Source organism: Equus przewalskii, chromosome 4 (assembly GCF_037783145.1).
Source record: "Equus przewalskii isolate Varuska chromosome 4, EquPr2, whole genome shotgun sequence".
Classification (NCBI taxonomy): domain Eukaryota; kingdom Metazoa; phylum Chordata; class Mammalia; order Perissodactyla; family Equidae; genus Equus; species Equus przewalskii.
Genome location: NC_091834.1, coordinates 60,668,794 through 60,691,029, shown reverse-complemented (window position 1 = coordinate 60,691,029; position 22,236 = coordinate 60,668,794). Strand labels below are relative to the sequence as shown.

The 22,236-nt window shown below is 48.4% G+C and overlaps 1 protein-coding gene across 2 annotated transcripts in view; it reads right to left on the bottom strand.

Moving 5' to 3' along the window:
• Positions 1-22,236, bottom strand: part of WIPF3 (WAS/WASL interacting protein family member 3) — a 90,010-nt gene that overhangs the window by 6,045 nt on the left and 61,729 nt on the right. For both annotated transcript variants that reach the window (XM_070616125.1, XM_070616126.1), the window contains 5 exons: positions 21,317-21,449; positions 19,134-19,265; positions 13,584-14,348; positions 10,491-10,640; positions 9,343-9,444 (listed from right to left, as the gene is read on the bottom strand). In XM_070616125.1, the coding sequence (XP_070472226.1) occupies positions 9,343-9,444; positions 10,491-10,640; positions 13,584-14,348; positions 19,134-19,265; positions 21,317-21,449 (1,282 nt within the window). The remainder of the gene's footprint in view (positions 1-9,342; positions 9,445-10,490; positions 10,641-13,583; positions 14,349-19,133; positions 19,266-21,316; positions 21,450-22,236) is intronic.

Below are 22,236 nucleotides of genomic sequence, written 5' to 3'. Positions count from 1 at the left end.
CACCCCCGGGGAGTGGGCTGCTCCTCCCCCGCTTATTAACACAGCTGTGTTGCAGGAGCTTCTCCCACAGACCAGCCCTGACGTGAAAGACTTCTCATAACTGCGGAGCTTAAAAAGAAAGTCTGTGCTTGGGCTGAAGGAACAGAGGCCTGAGGGCCAAGCTGGCTTCCAACTTTATTTTTTGTCATTTGTAAACCAAGCCAGTCTTGTATCTTTCTCCAGGCTCCAAGGTATTTTCATGTCAGGAAAAAAAAATCCATTTTATAGCCAACCAACAAGAGGATGAACACTGCAGGATCTGGAGAATGTCCAGAAAGGATTTACAAACTTGGCTGGTCGTTAACGCCGGGTGTCTTTGAGAGCCTCCCAGAACACCTACCAGCCTTGGAGCATAATTCCTGGGGCTGCGAAGGTGCGTGAGGAGAGAGGGGGGACTCCCAGGAGAAGCAGATATCATCAACACCGTCTCTCCAAGGCACGGTCCACATGGCATAGGGTGGGGAGGGAGCCAGGCGTGGTGCAGAGAACACCAGACAGGGAGCTCAAGCCCCAGGTGTGCCACCAGCTGTGACCAGGGGCAGGTCACTCCACTTCTGCCTCAGTTTCTTCAGCTGTACATGAAGCAAGTGGGCTGGATGACCTCAAAGGGCCTTTCCAGTTCCAACACCGGAGGCCTCTCACAGTCTCTAACTAAAGGAAATGACAGGTGTCACTGGAAATGAGAATTCTAGTATCTGCCAGATCTAAACCTAGAAATGGCATAGCTGGCCTCTCCTCTCCTTCCCCGCTGTCACTGTCATAGCTGAGGCTGGTATGAGAGACCCATCACTTCTTCCCCGACGACATCCCCCTTGTAGAGAACTGAGGGGTCATCCTACACCCCATGGGGCCTGGCTTCTCCCTCCACAGGTGCTCAGACCAGGATTGGGCTAAGCATATTCTCTCTCCCAATAATTTGGAATTTCAAAATTAGTTTTAATGATTGCTAAAAGCAATGTAGGGGGCCAGCCTGGTGGCGCAGCAGTTAAGTTCTCACGTTCTGCTTTGGTGGCCTGGGATAGCCTCTTCAGATCCCGGGTGCGGACCCAGGCACAACTTGTCAAGCCATGCTGTGGCAGGCATCCCACATATAAAGTAGAGGAAGATGGGCACGGATGTTAGCTCAGGGCCAGTCTTCCTCAGCAAAAAGAGGAGGATTGGTGGCAGATGTTAGCTCAGGGCTAGTCTTCCTCAAAAAAAAAAAAAAAAGGTAATACATATTTATTATAGAGAACTTGGACAAAATATGAAGCATAAAGAAAATAAAAATCACCCAGAATTCCACCACTGAGTAATAACCACTTTTAACCCTTTAGTGTATGTATTTCTAGTCTCTTCTCTCTTCTATTTGGTCAACTGCTTCTCCTTCTCCCTCGCAGCACAGATTCACAGAATCATTTCTTTCTTTCTTTTTTTTTGTGAGGAATTTGGCCCTGAGCTAACATCTGTTGCCAATTTTCCTTTTTTTTGCTTGAGGAAGACAGTGCCTGAGCTAACATCCATACCCATCTTCCTCTACTTTGTATATGGGATGCCACCACAGCATGGCTTGAAGAGCAGTGTGTAGGTCGGCACCTGGGATCCGAACCTGTGAACCCTGGGTCACTGAAGCGGGGTGCATGAACTTAACCACTATGCCACTGGGCTGGCCCCACAGAATCATTTCTTTTATAATTCAGCTTAGGTTCTATTTTATGTACTTTTAGTATACTGGGGTTTTTTCTTGTTTTGTTTTTACTTCTCAAGGTAGTGTTAACATTTTCCCGTGTCACTAAATACTCAACAAAACTACTTTAATGGTCCATCCTGCAGCTCTGCCTTACTTTATTTAACCTCCTTGTTGGAGATTTGTGCTGTTTTCAAATTCTTATTCTGTAAATGGCTTAGCAGTGTATATAGGTGTGGAATTTTTATTTATTGATTCAACAAGCATTTATTGAGTGTCTCTGTGCCTGGCCTCATTCTGGAACCTGGAGATAGAATAAATAGGATAAATAAGCAAATAAAAATTGATGCCGTCCCTGCCCTCCAGGACCTTACACTGTACTGGGGGAGACAGATAGGAGGCAGGTAAATATATGCTATGTCAGGAGGTGTTAAGTGCTTTAAAGAAAAGGATAAAGCAGCGTGAAGAGAACAAAAACGATGGGGCAGGAAGGGCTGCTATTTTCCAGAGAGGGGTCAGGGAAGACCTCTCTGCTAAGGTCCCACTTGATCAAAGGCCCAAAGGAGGCAGGGAGTGAGGCTCACGGATTTCTGGGCAAAGTGTCCCACCGAAGGAACAGCAAGTGCAAAGACCCGAGACATGGGAGTATGCTTGGAACAATCTACAAAGTGCAGGCGGTCTGTGCTGTGGAAGCAAACGGAGGAGAGGGGGAGCGGCGGTGGCGGCGGCAGCTCATGTAGGTCTTATGAGCCAGGATACGAATTTCTAATTGACTTGGAGCAAGACAGGAATTCACTGGAGGATTCTGAGCAGAGGGCGGCCTGACTGCACTTGGGCTTCAGACGAATCACTCGGGCTGCAGTGTGAAGCAGGGATGCCCACTGGCGGGTTCCTGCAGCGTCCAGGTGAGAAATGACAGTGGCTTGGGCCAGGGTAAGAGTGGCCGAGGAGGTGAGAGAGATCAGATTGGGGGCGCATTCCCAAGGAGGAGGCCCCAGAGTTGACTCTTAACTTGGATGCGGGAGAAGAGAAAGAAAGAAGCCAAAGATGACTCCAAGTTTTTGGTGTAACAAATGGAGGAGCAGTGAGTGAGTGGGGGAAGGAGAGGAGGGAGGGGGCTGTCTGAAAATCTAAGCGAAGAAGTGGTCCAGAAGGAGGGAGTGATGGACTGCGGCCAATGCCTCTGACCACTGGATTGGGCAACATGGAGCTCCACTGGTGGCCTTGCCAGGGCTCTTTCCATGGCAAGGTGGGGACATGCCTGGGAGGACAGGAGGAGAGGAAGTGGAGATGGTGTTGGCTATAAGAGGGGCAGAGAAATGCTCCAGGGGCTACAGCAGGTCAGGAGATATTTTATAGATATTGCAGGACCTTTGTGGGTTCAGAGGAATAAAGGAGTAACCTGCAAAGACAGGACTAGTGGTAAGAGAGTGGGATGCTGGAAGGCAGCTCATGAAGGGATGCGGTCAACAGAAATAATCAGGCAGGGCTAGCATACGCCAAGGGCAGAGGTCCTTACGTCCAACTGCCCTCCACATGGGTGGAAATAAACACTGGCATTGTCTACTGATTCTCTCAGTCTTGAGACAATTAATCCTTTGATTTTATGACATAGACCCCCCAGTACTGTTGGAAGTTCGTGTAGTGCCTGGTGGAGAAGTTTCTCTGCTGATGGAAATAATGGTGGCTGGTTTTGCTCTAAGTGTAAAGTAACACTATTCTAAAACAGGAGTCAGACCACAATGAGATACCACTTCACACCCAACAAGATGGCTACTATAAGACAAAACAAAACGAGACCTAGAAAATAACAAGTGGCGCCAATAACAGTGTTGGCGAGGACGTGACGAAACTGAAACCTTTGGGCACTGCTGATGGGAAGGCAAAATGGTGGGAATAGAAAATACAAAACAGTATGGTGGCTCCTCAAAGAATTAAAAATAGAATTACCATAGGACCCAGCAATTCCACTTCTGGGTATATACACAAAAGAATTGAAAGCAGGGTCTCAAAGAGATGTTTGTATACTCGTGTTCACAGCAGCACTATTCACATAGCCAAAGGGCAGAAGCAACCCAAGTGTCCATTACTGGAGGAATGGATAAACAAAATGTTGCATCTACATACAATGGAATATGACTCGGCCTTAAAAAGGAAGAAATTCTGACCCATGCTACCACATAGATGACCCTTGAAGACATCATGCAAAGTGAAAAAAGCCAGCCTCAAAAAGTCAAATATTGTGTGATTCCACTTATATGAGGTACCAAGAGTAGTCAAACTCATAGAGCCAGAAAGCAGAACGGTGTTTGCCAGGGGTTAGGGAGAGGGGAGAAGGGGAGTATTGTTTAATAGGTTAAGAGTTCCAGTTTTGCAAGATGAAAGTTCTGGAGACTGGTCGCACACAAGGTGAATGTACTTAACACGGCTGAACTGTACACTTAAAAATGGTTAAGATGGCAAGTTTCATATTATGTATTTTTAAACCACAATTAAAAGCAAAAAAAAAAAAAAAGTTGGGATGTAAACACAGTCAAATTTCTAACCAGCCACTTTCCCACTGAGCTGGCTGTGATTAGGATGGTTTTGCTGGGAACACCAGACTGAAATGCTGTCTGGGTGTCTGTTTCTCCTCCCTTCCTCCACTAAAATGTGCATTTCTTGAGGACTTGTCAGGGGACTGCTCCATCTAAATCTCTCCAGTGGGTGAGGGCCTCAATGGTAGGCCCTTTCACTCTTTCCACCATCATTATGCTAATAAATATTTGTGACCTAAGCATTTTTTCCCCAAAGATGCCTATTGAAAGGGTTTTTTCCCCCTTGCTGTTTTTTATTGTGGTAAACACACATAACATAAAATTTACCATTAATAACATTTAGTACATTCACAATGTTGTGCAACCGTCACCTCTACCTAGTTTCAGAACATGTTCGTTATCCCAAAAGGAAACCTGTACCCACCAGCAGTCCCTCCCCACTCTCCATATCCCCAGCCCCTGGCAACTGCCAAATCTACTTCCTGTCTCTATGGATTTGCCTATTTTGGATATTTTATATGAATGAAATCATACAATAGGTGACCTTTTGTGAATGGCTTCTTTCACTTACATAATGTTTTCAGGGTTCATCCACGTTGTAGCATGTACCAGTGCTTCACTCCTTTTTATTGTCTAATAATATTCCATTGCATGGCTGTACCACATTTTGTTTATCCATTCATCAGTTGATGGACACTGGGTTGTTTCCACCTTCTGGCCACTGTAAATACTGCTGCTGTGAGTATTTGTGAGCACTTGTTTGAATGCCTATTTTCAATTATTTTGGATATATACCCAGGAGTGGAACTGATGAGACATATAGTAATTCTATGTTTAACTTACTGAGGAACCTAATGCATTTAAAAAACATTTTAAAAACTAGGCAGAATCATCCTATCAAAGAAAGAAAATAGTTAATATTGCGGAGTGGAGACAGTGAAGATGGCAACTGGAGTGGCCAAGCATTAGGGAATTTGTGTGCTGCGTGTGGGTCGGAGAGAGAGAGAGAAAGCCAGAACTGCTACCAAGGTGTGTGAAAACACACTCATCTGACAGAGCCAACACTGTCTCCTAGACCACGAAGAACTCTAATCTCGGGGAACCAGGTCAGCAGTGAGCAGGAGGAAAACTGTAAGGAGAAATGGAATCAGACAGGCATGACCCACATCCGACTCACACTAATGTAATTAACAAGGTTCTACCCTGTGGTTCGAAGGGATGGTAGGCACATGCTAATGTGACTGTGCTGGGAGGCTCCTGAAGTAGTGTATGTCTGCCAATGCCACATCAAGCTAAAACCACATCTTATTTTTGAAATTGCAACTGCCCTTTCTGGTCTGGAGGATGTCAGTTCATTTAATAGATTTTCTTCCTTTCTTTCTTTTTTTTTTAAGTGTAGCCTCCTGAGCATCACAAGATTATTCGTTTGGTGTGGGCACTGATTTGAACATTCCTCTGAGATGAGAGGGACACAGCACAGACTGCCAGCCGCACCCCCTTGGGGAGCTGTGTGGGGCACAGCTTTTCCTCTATTCTCAAGGATGAGACTGCACACCACGGGCTCAAAATGCAGCTAACTTTAGAATTTACCGAGTCTGAAGGTTGAAGGTTTCCCTTACTGAGAAAGGCTGTATAACAGAGAGAGATTTTTAAGAATCTGCTTTTCTAGAATGGTTTAGGGCAGAGACAAGCAAAATATGGCCAGCAGACTGAATCCAGGCAGTACTAGTTTTCATGAATAAAGTTTTACCGGAAGACAGCCGTGCCCATTCACTCACATATTGTCTATGGCTGCTTTCATGTTAAAAACAGAACTGAGGAGCTGTGACAGAGACCATATGGCCTGCAGAGCCTCAAAATGTCATCTCTGGCCCTTGAGAGAAAACGTTTACAGATTTCTGGTTTAGGATCGGGGTCACCAACTGAAAAGCCTCCAGGGGCCATGTGGTCATATTCACCTATTGCAGTCTGGGTGTAACAGAGGGCAGAGGGGACTGTGCACAAAGGTGGCCAGTTAGCAAACCCCAGCTTAGGGAAAGGAAATGAGCCTGAATGAGGCAGTAACCGTGATTCTGGAAGTGTGTATTTTTCCAAGAGCATAGTTATTCCAACACCACAAACAAGACTAATGAATCAAGACTATACACTCCTGATTTACAACTTGGTGACAGTACAGCAAAAAGAATTCCTTACTCCACCCCCTCCCCCAGCTATCTGTTAGGCCCTTCCCTGGTCTTTATTCCCATCTGCAAACCAGCACATCTAGTCCCCACTCCTGACCTGATCCTTCAGCCTCAGACCTGTGGACCCCGTGCTCCACCTGCCCCAGGACATCTCCCCCCTGCAGCCCTCCTGGCACCTCAACTCACCATGACTGATAGAAATCTCGTTGTCTCCTCCTGAAACCAGTCCCCTCCTGATCCTTCTTGGTGCCACATCATCCATCCAGGCCCAGGCAGCTCCTCAGGGGTCTGTGGCTCCTGCCCTCTCCTTGTTCCTCTCATGACCTGCATCCCCAAGCGGCAGCCACCCTCACCCCCATCCATCCTCCCTCCCATCAACACTTTCAAAAGCCTTCCAACAGCTTCCCTGCCCTTGGTCTCTACCTCCTCTGATCAAACCACTGGTTATCTGTCTCAACCTAGATCTATTCACATCCCTGCTCAGAGTTCACCAGGGCCCAGTGGAAGCAGCACTGGATCTGGCTCAGACATACCTGGGTTTCAAATTCCTGGCTCTGCCTCTAACTTGCTGTGAGGTCTTAGGCAAGTCACTTGGCCTCTCTGGACGTCCTTTTCCCTACACATAAACTTTCTACATCAAGGACTTATGATAAGATATGCAGAGCACTTAGAAGACGGCCAGGAACAGCTGAGGTGGTCCCCAACAGTGTCGCTCCCTGTACTGGCAGTAAGTAAATAATGCCAGTATTTTACTGACAGTTCGTCTCTGCTTATAGGTACAAGTTCCAATGCCTTAGAAGGGATGTCTAAGGAGGGAACACATCTCCTTGTCCTCTTCTTTTCACATGGAGGCACCTCTGGTAGGGTAACACGCCTGGCCTCTCTCTGCCCTCTTTTCTGGTGAATTGAGGAGATGGAACTATCCATTTGCAGCCTGGCTCCTCCTGGGTCCTCTCTTTGAAATCCAGCTGCCTGTTTACGGAGGAGTATTCTGCTCTGCAATCCTGGCCATGCAGAGAGCTCTGTGAGGCAGGCTGTGTGCTGCAGGGGGAGGCCAGCCTCCGTCTCCTCATCTGTAAGGCCCTCTGCCCGGGTGAGTCAGTGAGCCTCCTTCAGAGCACAGTATGAGGGGGTCTGCTATTACTGCACACCTAAGCTGTGTCCTCCAATCAAAACACTGACAGATCCTCATCTGTCTGACTCCTGTGAACATTTCACATGATGGGGACACTCTGTCCCACCAAACCTAACCTCTCTGGCAGCCTGTGAGGTCTTATCCCCAGCCAGGCACCTAATGCCCTTACACACGATGTGGTGCTCAGCTGGGAACACCCTTCCACCCACTCTCTATGCCTCAGGCCCCCATCCTCCACCTCCACTCTCACACCCACCATGGTGCCCTTAGCTCTTTAAACAATGATTGAGACACTCCATTTTGACGGAGCTAATTTCTCACACTACTATCTCAGGATGTGCACGGTAGGTGCTTGATGGTGGGAACCCTGTTTCTTACACTTTGTGGTCTCTGGTGCCAGCCTGGGGCCTGGTGCATTGTGGGCAGTTCATGTGAGTCTGCTGAACTGACACAGCACCTGTCTCCTCCCATCACCACGTCTTCAAGGTCTATTTAAATGCCAGGTGGGAGTGATTTTCCTCCGTCCATCTTTATCCTGCTCCTTTCTCTCTCTCTTTATTCAGAGAAGTAGTGTTTACATACTATTTTAAAAGCACACAAGGTCACTTCTCTAAATGTGCAATCCCACAGACCAGCAGAGAAAGATCTTCCCAGGCTGGTCCCAAGAGGACCCCTGACCTGAGCAGAGAGCAGGCTTGGTCTGCTCTGCAGGAAGCTGAACCCTGGAGAAGGGACGTCACCAAGGTCCCTTTGAGAGGGGGAAAGAGGGTCAAAGAGCCTAGTTCCTCGTCTTGCGCTAACCCTGGACATGATGATTTCCCATGCTGGTCCACAAATGTCTGGGATTGGAGGCCTTAGTCAGGTTGTGGGGTGGGGAACACATCCGACCCTCACCCCAGCTTGTGACTCTGTTCCCTTCTTACCAGCTCCTACCCAATCGGACTGGCTCAGCACCGGACAACAACCAGCTCCTGTTGATTAACAGGCAGCATCACTGTGTGGTCAACCCCCCACCTTGCTTTCCTCTGCTTCCTGTGTCCCTAAAGCACTTGCCTCCCTGCCCTTTTGGCCCTCAGGGGTAGGCCAGCCAGGCTCTTCCTCTTCCACACTTAGGGCTGAACAGGTAAGCCAAGGGACGGCCTCTCCTGGAGTTGGGCCCCACAGGAAACAGGAGGCGGCAGGCTCTCCCGGGGCTGAGACTCTTACCCTTCACTGGACGCTGGAATCACCTGGCAGCTTTCAAAATACTGACACCCGGGTCCCACCCTGATATTCTCATTTAGTTGGTCTAGGTGCAGGCTGGCCTTCAGGATTTTTGAAAGCTCTCTAGGTCATTCTAAGGTGGAGCCGAGGTTGAGAACCACTGGCCTAAGGGCATTCTCCATTTCACAGTCTGCCAGAGTTCTGAATTGGGGGTTTTCAGGCTCTTCCCCAACTGTTAAGGCAAAGCTCCTGTATCCCATTGTGCTGTTGTCTTGGGGTGTTTAGCCCCCTAGTCAAAAGCCCAGGGGAGGGAGGGACAAGAGGTAAATTCAGACACCCAAGCCGGCTGCCAAACAATTAACCCTGGTGTTCCGTAAAAGGCCTCTAAATGAATTCTTGGGGATTGGGACAGATAAATGTTTTGAAACTTCTAGGAGTATGAATAGCACTGTATCCTCGCAGTAGCACAGTGAAATCATGACTCCATCCTTCAGACAGTCTGTGGCCAATCAGTGCACCCCAAACACCTAATTCTAGAGGGTCAGGGAAAACCAGCAGGCTTACCAAGGCGGTACTTACTTCTGGGGATCTTGCTGGGGTAAATCTTCTGGCATGGTTTATACTCATCCGGAGGAGGAAAGTCTTCCACAGAATGGAACGTGAATTTAGACTCAAAGTCATCTGCACACACAGGAAATGCAAAGTTACTGTGGTTACTGTGATGATCCGAGTTTTGGCAATTTCCAGGAGCACAAAGGTTTGCCTGCCCAGTGCACAGGTTTCAATGGCAGGGCTAGTCCCCCACTGAGATGTCCATCCACCTCTCAGTTTTTACTGTTTAGCTGAGACAAGAGGAATCAAGTGAAATCAACAGGAGAAGTGAAATCAACAGACTCTCCCCATCACCTACCCAACTTACTTCAACCAACATCTTAAGGAAGCTTCTAAAGGGAGCAGAAGCGCCCCAGGGCTATCCAGGGTCCAGAGTCAGCGGTGGGGAACTTGGCAGCAACAAGGGACCAGTGAAGTCCTTGTGGCCTGAAGCCCCTCCTGGGCTCCTGGGGAGGGTTTGGGTGGGGGGGGTGGGCAGAACAGGAGTCCTCAGCTTGGCTGATGGGAAGGGACTTGGCCTGTGTGCCACTGGGCATCAGGGCTCCCCAAAGGAAATGGGTTCTGCCCTGAGCTCCTGATGGCAAGAGGAGAGGGGTCTCGTGGCCCTCTTGCGGGCTGCGTCCCTGCTTTGTGATGTAGACTTTGGATCTGACAGTAGTTCAGCCCACGAAGGGATCCAAAGATTTTTTGGTCACATCTGACCCTAGGTGACTTTCCTTCTTGTCTTCATACTTTTGCCCTAATTGTCCCCATGGCTGGTGGGCCTTCCGTCCATCCTTTCACCTGTCCACATCACTCTATTCTTTCAGGCTTATGCATGGATTTCTCCATGAAGGCAGACAGACATACACACACAGTTGAAATGTTGGTTTTCTTCCCCCTCTCTAATCTCAATCAGAAGGCTGAAGAGTGGGTTCTGGAACCCCCCAGAACACCTCAAGAGAAACTCTATTTAACACAATCTGTAAGTTGTTCTGTGATACAGTGATGCCCCTGTTCTTGCAAAGCAAGTGCCCTGAAATGACAGCACTGTGGGCGAGCAAACTCCCTCCAGGCGCCAGGGGAAACCACTTCCTCACTGGCAGCCAGCACGGCGGACGGTGGGCCCCGCTTACCGATGATGTGCAGGGTTCCGTTCCGCAGCTGACCGCTGGGCTGCTGTGTCGGAGTCCAGGCTGGGGCCTGCTGGCTCCTGCTGGAAAGCTCCGTGGTGGGTGATCTCGCAGGGGGTGCTGGGGGTGGATTTAGCTTTCCCCCACTGGTCCCTTACAGAGAAGATCGTGTATTCAGACACAGGAATGGGGATGGCAGATGCTATAACCTTCTGTGAGAGGCAACGTACTGGGATCTTTGGATGTCATATGATATGGGGAGTAAACGGGCAGCCTCTGGAGCCAACCTGTGTGGGAATGAATCCCAGTTCTCCCGCTGGGATAATAAGACAACCTCTATGCCTCAGTTTCCTCATCTGTAAAATGGGAATCATAATAGTACACACACCTCCTAGGGTTGTTGAGGGTTAAATGAGTTGATTGAAGTCACGTGGCATGCAGTAAGGGCTCAATAAATGTTAACTGCTGTGATAATATTAATGATGAGGACAACCCTCATCAGCAGATGGCACAGCCCAAGGAAGGGGAGCCACAACAGAGTCCTAAGAAAGGCAAGGACTGTCTGTAGGTGTGGGCTCAGAGGAAGGCTAGATGAACTGGCTGTCGGGGGCTTGTTCCTGCCCCCGGGTTTCTGCTCACGCTGGTCCCCTGCACTGCAGACCCTCGTCTCTCCTTCCAGGCGATCTAAGTCCACCAGACCCACCGGGTCAATTCAGATCCTACCTGCTTCATGAGACCTTCCCTGTGACCTCTGCGGGAGCTCACTCTCCTTCACCAATACTTTTTTCTATGACTCATTTGGCCATTAACAACCCACTCTCTTGGCAGATCCGCGCAGGTGTTCCACTCTTTACTCAGCTTGAAGTGATGACAACCGCACCACTATTACCTGTGCCAAGATGTTCACATTACAACCTCCTTCTCTTCCCCCCAGTCAGCCTGAAGCAGAAATTACCCTCATTTCATTCACGGAAAACTAAGTGTCAGGTCCAAAGACACAAGGAAAGAGGCCAGACGAGCATCCATTCCCGGCCTCAAGTTCACTGTTCTGCAGCAGGCGAGGGCACCCAGACGCAGCAGCTGGGACCATCCATCACCGGCCATCAGTGCTCCTGCCCTCCAGCTCCCGCCCAGCTTCCTTTCTCCTTTCCTAGCCTCCCTCTGCCCCCTTTCTGGTCTTCCCTTCCTCAGTACCAGGACCCACTCGGATTTACCTGCTCCCACAAGCAGACTAAAGCGGCTAAGGGGCCACAGGGGCTGCTGCCCTTCTCCTGGATGAAAAGCTGCCTGTCCACATGGCAAGACAGAAGGAAAGGAAAGAACGCTGCTGAGCCCTAGCTACATCAAAGCACTTCAGGCACATTCTCTAATAGTCACAACAATCCTATGTGAAAGGTGTTAGTATTATCATCTCCATTGGTCAAACAAGAAAGCAAGGTTCAAGAACATTAGGAAAAAAAAAAACTTCACCAGCATGAAGTAATACAGAAGTGGGTGGGGAGGGCAGGATTCGAACTCAGATCACTCTGAATCTAAACATTGTTTTTTTCACCACCCCAGGAACACGTAAGAATCAGTGTCAGAAGAGGCTCACCGGTACTAAAGCTGGCCCTTCTGGTGACCAGTCAGTTGAATGATTAAAACCTAAACTCTTGTGACCAAGAGCCTTAAAAATATTCTTGCCCTTTGTACTAGGAATTCCCTTTTAGGAACCTATCTTTTAGAAAAAATATCCAAAATGGAGACTACAATTGCTAAAAAAAAGTATTTCCTGCAATACTATTCATAATAACAAAAAATGGAGTCAACTTAAATATATAGAATTATGGTATACACTGATTATCATATTAATATGCTTATAAATAAATTCTAAGAACTTGACATTGCTTTTAATATTAAATAAAAGAATAGAAAATTATATATATAAAATAGTATTAACTATGTAAATATGTAGATATAGTCAGAAAAAAAATGAAAGGATACATACACATCCAAATATGACAGTTTTTATTTCTGGTGATGTTATTATGGGTGATTTCATTTTCTTTCTGTGTGCTCTACAACGAGTTTGTATTATTTTTAATGCAAGGAAACACACTTAAGAAACTTTCTGCATCAAAAGATTTTCTGAAAGACCAAAGAATGTGGGTGTGTGTATAAGCAAGGATGTGTGTTGGGGTGTGTGTGGATGTGGGTGTTTATGAGTGTGTTTGCATGCGTGGAGGAGTGTGTGTGTGTGGGGGGGGGGTGTGCATGGATGTGTGGGTGTGCTCTCCATTCGGAAGGACATCAAAGGAGAATGAAGCCTCACCACTACACGGAAATCACAGTCACGGGGCATGTATACTCTGTCCAAAGTCCTCTCTGCTAGATATGGGAAGGAATTATTTTTAACATTTGGCTCAAAATACAGACCCTCAGTTTTCTTGAGTCAGCTGGAGAACCTGCCAAAACTAAGGCAGAATGCTAAACGCATCTACTGAGGGCCAGTGAGGATGCTGGCTGGAGCCAAACTGCAGTAACTCAGGCAAAAGTTTAACAGGAGACCTGGTTCTGGAACAAACTGCACCCACAGCCCCAGCTGCCCCAGAGAGTAGACTGGACATCCGAATGATTAGAATAAGAATAAATAACCCTTCTCTAGAGCTCACCGTTGCCAGGCCCTGTTCTAACAACTGCATGAGGAGGGAACTATTGGCTATCCCCGTTTTACAGATGAGGAGAAGGAAGCACAGAGAGGCTAAGTGGTTCCCCAGGGTCACACAGCTAGTTATGGCAAGGCAGCAGGCGAAAATCCCTGGCTTGCGGTCTGCAAGATCTAGGGCAAGTCTTCCAACCTCCCTCACCCTTGGTTTCCTGTCTCTAACACGAATTCCTCCAATAAAAAGTCCCATAGGACATACTTTTACTGTGCTGCACAACAAGCCCCGAATAGTTCTGTTCTACAACAAAATCCCCAGAGTTAAGACATCCGAGGTGTCCCCAAGTGGCTCACAGGAGCAGGCCTCTGGCTGTGTCCCCAGCCCCTCCGTAACTGCGGGCAACAGTCAGGTGATGCTCTGACCCGCCGCCCTGGACCCGAGCCGCAGCGCTTACCTGGGCCTCGGCCGGGTCTCTTCTTCTGCAGGTAGGGCTGAGACGCCGGCAGGGCGGGCGGCGCGGGCAAAGTCTGCCCGCTGGGCTTCGGTGGCTGTGCCTGGACGCTGGGGGACTTGGGGGGCAGCGGAGGTGGGGCTTCAATGCTGTTGTTAGCGCCTGGCAAAGGGGGCGCAGGCATAGAGGACCTCGGGGTACAGGAGGCATAAAGGGGGAGTGGGGGTGGCGGGGGTGGCGGGGGCGGCGGGGCGGGAGGTTCTCGAACGTCTTGGGTGGGGCTGGCAGCATCCGCATTGAGCCCGGGATACCCACAAGGTGGGAGGAGAGGGAGTGGGGGTGGGATGGGCGGTAGGTGCAAGGGGGCGAGCTGAGGCTTCACCGCCTTGTCACTGAGAATGGAGGCCGGGGGAGGTGGGGGCGGGGTGGGGGGAGGGGGCGGCGGCGGAGGGGGCGGCGCGCATAGCAGAGGGGGTGCAACCACCGGGGGGTTCCCTTTGGTCGGTGGGCCAGGGGGGGACACCAGCAGAGCTTTGATGGGGGAGGAAGGGGGCAGAGGTGGGGGTAAGGGTGGAGGAGGTGGGGGTGGGGTGGGAGGAGGTGGCGCGGGCACGCTGGGGCGAGGAGGGACTGTCCTGGCAGCGCCATGCGCCTCGGCTGCATTGCCTAGCGTGGGAGATGCAGGGGCGGTCAGTGGGCCGCTGATGGTTTTGGTGGGCAGCCGAGGAGAAGGCGCTCGGGAGCCAGGGCCCTGCCCTGTCTTGCCACCTGGAAGTGAAACAATTTCTGCGTTAGCTCAGCGATAGAGGAAGGAGAAGCCCCAGACCTCTCCAGCATGATGTCAGTCAACTGCATGGTGGACGCTCTTCTTGTGAGTCCACCGAGAGGCCTCAGGTGCAGCAGCTGTCATACAAGAGGGCCAACTGGACCAGCCCCAAGGTCCTTGCCAGCATAAACGTGCTGTCCTCCTCTGAGACAGCCCAGCTCAGGCCACCAGACTGTCTGCAGGGCAGCCTTCCTATTCCATTCCACCTCTACCCTGATCTGCCAAAGGCCCGGAGTCTCCCAGCCCCGGGCACAGGGCTGCCCCGACCTCCTTTGCCCTTCCTCATCTCAAGGCCACCCTCACACTCATTCACGGTGATCCACTACATCAACCAGCTTTTCCCTCCTAGCTTGGTTCCTCAGGGGTACCAACCAGAAGCTCCTGGCTAGGGAGGTTTTCCTCATTCCCAGCCATTTGTGAACAAGGACTTTGTTTCTGCATCAAGAGCAGAAGATTCATAATTCCTTGAACATATAAGGTGACTCAGAAATCAATGGGAAGACACCCCGGCTTGGGGATCCAGGTCCAATGACCTTGAACCTCACAGGTCCATGGCCTCTGGAAGTTCAAAGTTCCCTTTCCCAAAGACTTGCACCCATTTCCAAGGGGCTCGCTGTCTCCTGGTCTCCTGGCTTCCTCACCCCGTAGATCCCTCACCACATCAACCCTAACTTGAACGAATGCCTCTTTTGAAATCAATAACAGCAGCTGCTTACAGTAATTTTTGTTTGGTGGACTTTGTGGAAGATTGGGGTGGAGGGTGGTCCCTGGGAGGGGCCTTGTCACTCCTGGCACAACCTTTCACCATACTGCTGGTTCTTACCCTTTTTCTCCTCTAAGGAGAAAAACTTCCTCTCCCCTTTACTGCACAGAAGTTCTGCAGTCACTGCTTAAACATGTCCTTGGAGTACCACTGTCCCCTCAGGAGGCATATTAAGATATTTCTTCCAAATAAATCCAGTCCGAAATCTCCCTATAAGGAATTCTGGGGAATACAATTTCTCCTATTCCAGCATCCCTATATTTTATAATAGCCATTGAAAACACCTGAAAAAATGGCTGCTTCTCACACCCTCCATTTCCTGAGTGCTGGAGAATAGGGAACACAGCTCTCAAACTGGCTTATAAACTCCAGCATCTGGTGGCGGTTCTGAGCTTGTCAGCCTCCGAGTCTCCAGCGTGTTTACCCAGGCAGGTGCTGAATCATACCCCAAGGACTGATGCCAAAGGCCGGCACAATCAAAGCAAGGTGTGGCAGGGGAGACTCGGGCTGAAGCTAAGTGGGCAGGACGGCAGTGTCTGGCTTTCCAAATGGATGGTCCTCCTCCGGCTACGATGTGACAGTCACCTGGACAACACTCCTCATTACAGGTCTCAGCTCAGGAATGACTGTTCTTGAGGCAGAGCAGTGATGTCATTATTCCTGTTGAGGATTTTTTTGAGGTTGTTCTAGAAGAGATAATGCCTTTGCACTGATGCATCCACCCTGTTGATGTGATCCCCCTGGCGGTCAAGTTAAGGGCAGGCATTGCCAGAACACGGCTGACCATGATCAGGAGTGGAAGGCCCCCACTTGGCCTTTCCAGGGACAGGATCTACCACAGGCAACTCTGACATTAGACATTTTATGTGAGGCCTAGGGTAGGTGTGAGGCTCAGGGATTCCTGCCTCCAAGTGCTCAACCTGTTTCCACAGTACACAGAGATCAAGATGGAGGAACCAAGCAGCTCCCTAAGCAAGGTGAGGCCCACCTATATACCCAGTTCCTGGATGAACTTTAAAGGGATAACAAATTTGAGGATCAGAATCAGCCCCTGCATAACCAATCCCAACTTTTTAAGTAACTGAGGACACCATGTATCCAAGATTCAAAGACCCTCAGGATGAAGCAGAGAGCCAGCAGCACCCACTTCAGGTGAGACCCGTGGGAGAGAGAGGAGCCAACAGTGTGAGTGCAGGCGAGAAAGCCAGGCAGCTGGGGACCAGCGGGGAGAGAAGGAGAGTGGGTGCCGAGGGAAGGGAGGGAGGAGGTTTGCCTTCCTGACACAAATGCTAGCCCTAGAAATCCAAATAGAAACACGAAAGGAGACCGTGAAGCGGGTGGGGAAAGGCCTGCTCCGGTGCATCAGGGAGGCTTGCTGATACGAACGGAAGCAGCTGTTAGAGCCTGGGGATTATCAAAAGGTGAAATATGTCTTCTTCCTTCAATGTGTGTATGTTTCCAGAAGACCTTGGGTTGCATTTCCATGCAATGGAAATTACACAATCTGTACACACCAGTGATGTTTACTCATCACATCTTATTGTGACCATCCCTCGGAGCTCTGGGCCAGGGCCACATTACGACTTTCCAAGACCCTGGGCACTTTTGCCTTTGTGGGCCTCTTCCTCTTAAAAAAAAAAATACTTAAAATTACATTTTATGACTGCATTGGTATAGAGACAAATATAATCTTTGACGCTAAAAGTTCATGTTTCTTTTCAGGTTTTAAAAGAAATTCAAACATTATCATGGGCCCCTAAACGTACTGTGAGCACCAGACGCTGTGCTTTCTGGGCCTGATGGCTCTAAGGAACCATACTACCACTCACACATTCCATTCAACAGTATTCACTGAGCACCTATCACGTACCAGGCATTTTTAAGGCAGTGGACCAAACGCAGTTCTTGCCCTCACGGAGCTTACGTTTAGAGAGAAAAGACAAAAAATTAAAAAAAAAAAAACCCAGTATATATGTAATATGTCAGATGGCAATAAGGAATACAAAAAAAATAAATCAAGGTAGAGGGGATTTGGGGTGAGGGGGTGGCACTCGTATTTTATATGGGATGAGAAAAGCCTCACTGATAGGTTGACCACTTGAGCAGAGACCTGAAGGAAGAGAGAGAGTGAGTCATGTGGACACCCGAGGAAGAGTGTTTCAGGCCAAGGGAACTGTCAGTGCAAGGGCCCTGTGGCAGCAATATGTCTGGTGTGTGCAAGAACAGTAAGGAGGGCAGTGTGGTTGGAGTGGAGGGTGTGAGCCAGCAAGACTGGTAGGCAATAAATTGAGAGAGGTAGGGAGCAAAGGCTGAAGTCCTGTTCTCTGAATGACAAGGGGGCTGATGGGAGAGTTCTGAGAGAGGAGAGCCGTGGTCTGACTTACTCTGACATGGCACTCAGTCTATGCATCTACCTATTGGCTCTGTCCTTGAGTTTCCATTCCGTAACAGGCATCATTAGTCACTTCATCATAGATTTCAATCTCCTCTAAAGAGATCAACTCTTGTCTTCACATAGTGGCTCAAACATCTGACACTTGTGTCCTATTAGAGACAAGTAAGAATACTGCTGTCTTCCTTTGGCTGGTCTCTGTTAAAACTTGACTGGGGGTTATTTCTCCTATCTTTATTTCTATGAAAAGAAACTAGTGGAAGTTTTATATCCCAAAGGATGTATGTTTGATACCACTCAGCAATTTTGAAAGAGGGCACTGAGGAATGCTAGGTCTCTTTATTCAGGAAGATCTCAGCACTTTCTTGCCCGCCAAACCCTCGGCCAAAGCGAGGAAATGAAAATGGCCTCTGAGAAGGTTCAAGTTAGACCTCAAAGCATCCTAGAACCTGTATCTTTGCTGGACTTTACCAATAGGTGACAGCAGCAAATGCACCCATAAGGTCAAACAGCCACAGAGGCCACTGAGAAGGTTAGCAAGGTCACATGGTAGAAGATTCTATACCGGGAATGTTTGGGGCTTGATATTCCCTAGATTAATGAAATTCCTGGAGTTTATTCAGCTTGCTGGCTAAAGTGCCAGCAAGGAAAACACTTTTTTGCACACAATAAATATATATTTGCCGAATTTTAATGCAATACTTTCAAAATATCTGATACCCACTAAAACACAAATGATTATAGTAGATTGGTTGCAAAAATGGCCTCAATCATCCACTCACTCCTGATTTCATAATCTTTGAAATGTGATTTTGCAGCTCTTCTCATTAAAAGGTGAAGTCTTTTTCCCCATTCTTGTCTCTGGTCTGGCCTTGTGACTTGCTTTGGACAAGAGGATGTGGTAGGAGGTAATGCTGTGCCATTCCAAGACTAAGCCTCAAGAGACTTTATATACTTCCGTGCTGTCTGTTGGAACCCCGCCACCACCATGAAAACAAACCCTGAACAGTCCGCTAGATACTGAGAGACCATATAGATTGGTCACATCAGTTGTCCCAGCTGAGGCACCAGAGGTGTAAGAAATATAAGGTTAGCAAAGCCACCTACCCAACCTATAGATACTAGAAGGAGTCCAGTTGAGACCACCCTAAATTGCCAACCCATAGAATTGTAAGCTAAATAAGTGGTTGTTTAAAGCCCCTAAGTTTTAGGGTGTTTTGTCACACAGCAATACCTAACTGATATGATAACTGAGAAGCATTACAACTCGCACATTGCCCATGAGCCCACAGCAATGTCACTAAGATCTTCTGTTGTGAATTACATCTTCTGTCTATACTTTGCAATGTGGGTCATGATCACACCATTGCTGAAAACTATACACTATGGCAATTCATTCTTCAGTTATTACAATGGGATGATTTAAACGGTCCCTTGAGAACAATTCTGTGCTTTGGAAACTTCCAGTGCTTAGGCTCCCAAATACACGCTCGTACTGTGGGGATGGCCCCATTGGTTGTATAAGTTAGGGAGATAATGATCACAAGGCAGCCATTCTGAATTCTTCCTTACCTGCTGCATCCCTCTGGCCTGCTGGTCGCAACACAGGAAAACCACCAGCAAACAGATCTCCCAGGGCTGGGGGTGTGCTTCCGCCTCGAGAGTTTGCAGACCCTCCTCCTTCTTTGCTGGTTCCTTTAGAACCTTTAGAGAGAAGAGGCAAGTTGAGGAAGACCTGTGAGCAGAGCTGAGCAGCCAGTTCTCCCCCGGGGCCATGGTCTAACACTGTCCACCACTAGGCAGCCTTCCCATCCTCCCACCTGCACCATCACCTTGCTAGTCAGTGTCTTTCCTAAACACCCGCTGCCTTGAGCTCTGCAAACTCGTTTGCCAGGCCTGTCTGCTACCCACTCCAGGCCTACCGGAGAACCGACCATCGGTGGCTGACCACTCTGAAAAGTGACCCAGACAAAGGGAAGTATATACTGCCATTTAGTAGATGCTGATGGCGGAACTGGCAGCACCTTTCAAATTAGAAAACCCAAACACGGTAGGTACAGAGCCAGCCCTATTTTCGACTCGATTGTTGTTGTGGAAGGACTAGACAGAGAAAACCCACAGATTTAACTCAGTCAGTCATTTCAGCTTCTTGTCCACAGAGCCTGGCCCAGAACTGCAAGCAGGAAGTAATGGTCTGCAATGATTTGTGCTTCGGCATTTTCCTTCTCTGTCTCCCCAGCTCGCACTCCCCGAGCCCTGTACGCTTCCCTGAGCCTTTTGTTTCGTGGAAGAGAAAGCTCATGAGCCCCTGAGGGGAGGTGTCGCTCATTCCACCCTCCAGGTGTGTGTGATTACTAACTACGTAAAATGAGAAGACATTCAGCCTAGACAAGAATTCCTGGCAAAAAGTGTTCACAGCCTGAAGCTAGTACACACAGGGAAATTAAGGCACAGTATAGTCAGATTATTCTGAGTATTAATATTAGACATTACCTACGCATTGGAATGATTAGGAAATGAGTGTTCCAATAAAATGGCTTAACCAATTAGACAGTGGGTCTAACCAGAAACTAATTTTTATTGTAATTGTTGAAAATACTTTAAAAATAATTTGTCTATCCTTGTGTATTAACATACATAACTACAACTACTAGATACAATTATATTTTTAGGACTATCTTTGAGAATTATCATCATGTACATTATTGAAAAGTATATGAAGACATAACATGTTACATTGATAAATAGTTTTGCATATATTATTTCAATCTTCAACAGTCTTGACAAAAAAAAGAGCAGATATTATCGTCACCCCCATTTTGCAGATGAGCAAACTGAGCCTCAGGAGGTTGCCTGGTGGCAGAATCAGAACTCCACGTGGGTCATCTGACCCCCGCACAGGGCGCCTTTTATGCTACCAAACTCTAGAAGACAGAGAGAGCTATTGTCATAGGCTCCTGTGAGAGAATTCAGAATAAGTCTTTTTCCTTGTGAAAAACAAAAACTTTGCATTTTTTAACTTGAGACTTTCATTTTTGAGTTTGAGGGCTCTGTTGACACAAGGTGAGTGATCTTTAAATGTCACCTCACAGTGGATAGACACAAAGTGGTATAGCCATACAATCAAAAGGAGTGAAGTGCTGATCCGTGCTACAACGTGGATGAACTTTGAAAACGTGCTGCTAAATGAAAGGAGCCAGTCACAGAAGGCCACATATTGTATGAGTCTATTTACATGAAATGTCCAAAATAAGCAAATCCATAGGACAGGAAGTAGATTCAGTAGTTGCCAGGGACTCGGGGAGAGGGGGAACGGGGAGTGACTGCTAATGGGGATGGGGTTTCCTTTTAGGGTGATGGAAATGTTCTGGAACTAGACAGACATGATGGTTGCAACCACATTGTGAATGTATAAATGCCACTGAATTGGGCACTCTGAATGGTTAAAATGGTGAATTTGATATTATATTTATTTTATTACAATTAAAAAAAAGTTATCTCACCATGAGTGTTTTTGTCTTTTTTTTAGCATTTCGAGAGTGATGGAAGATAAGCTAGAAAGCATCTGCAGACTTGGAAGGGAAGCTCTGAGTCTCTCATCCCTGTGGCCTGTACATGGGGCAGGTCTGAGATGGCCCCATGAGTGTCTGGGGTAACAAATGTGGCCCCTGCCGTGAGCAAGCCAGGGGTGTCTGGCTGAACCTCACACGGCCTGCTCTTGGCTCACAGCAGGCCTGGCCCAGATGCCCACTTACTCTCGATTTGCGGTGCACTGCGGTCATTGATCTGCGTGACTTTTCGTAGGCGAGTTCCTTGCTGGATATCAGCCAACAGTGCACTCCGACCTTTGGGATCCGCCTTTCTCAAGCTGGAAGTGTCCGTACTTACCTGCAAGGGAATAAGAGGGGTTTGATTATAATTGCATATAAAGCCAAATGTCCTGTCCGCTGGAAGTTTTCCTCCTGTAGTTCTCTGCCTACCCTGCACCATTCCCAGGGCACATCTAACTAATGCAGTTACCGACAAGTCTTGGTGGAGACACCCCCTTCCCTGGGGACCCAATGGACTCTTTCTTGTGCTCAAACTCCCCTAAGTCTTAAGGAGCCCTAATCACAGCCCCTCTTCTTGCCTCCTAGGTAAGCCCCACCCACAAACCTGGGCTTCCGTCTGTGTGTTCCTGACTCCTGCTCCCAGGTTCTGAATGATCACCCTGCCTGGTGTCCCCAGGTCCCCTCCTGGACTGAATCCTTTACTAACCTCCAGATGACACGAGTTGGTCCTGTTGCTCTGTCTTGCCCTGGGCTGTTCTCTGGAGTGGTACTAAGTTGGGCTCAGTCCCCAGTACTCACATCCTCCCTGCTGTTGGGTGGCCCATTGTGTCTCATAACTGAAGTTGACTCAGCCTCCAGGAGCTGGTTTTGAGGGAGGGATGGTGGCCTTTATGTGATCAAGGAGCAAAGAGGACAATGGGGGAGCTCAAGAGAAACTGGGGCTCAGAGGGGTCATAAAATTGGGAAGAAAGGGAGGCCAGGTAATTATAACAAAGGTTCAGCGACTGCCTACTTCTCTGTGCCTGGGTGCCTTACTTTAATCCTCACCAAACCTTGTGAGTTTCAAGGGCATCTGCCTTCCTTTTACAGATGAGAAAACCGAGACTATGAAATATCCCTTCAAG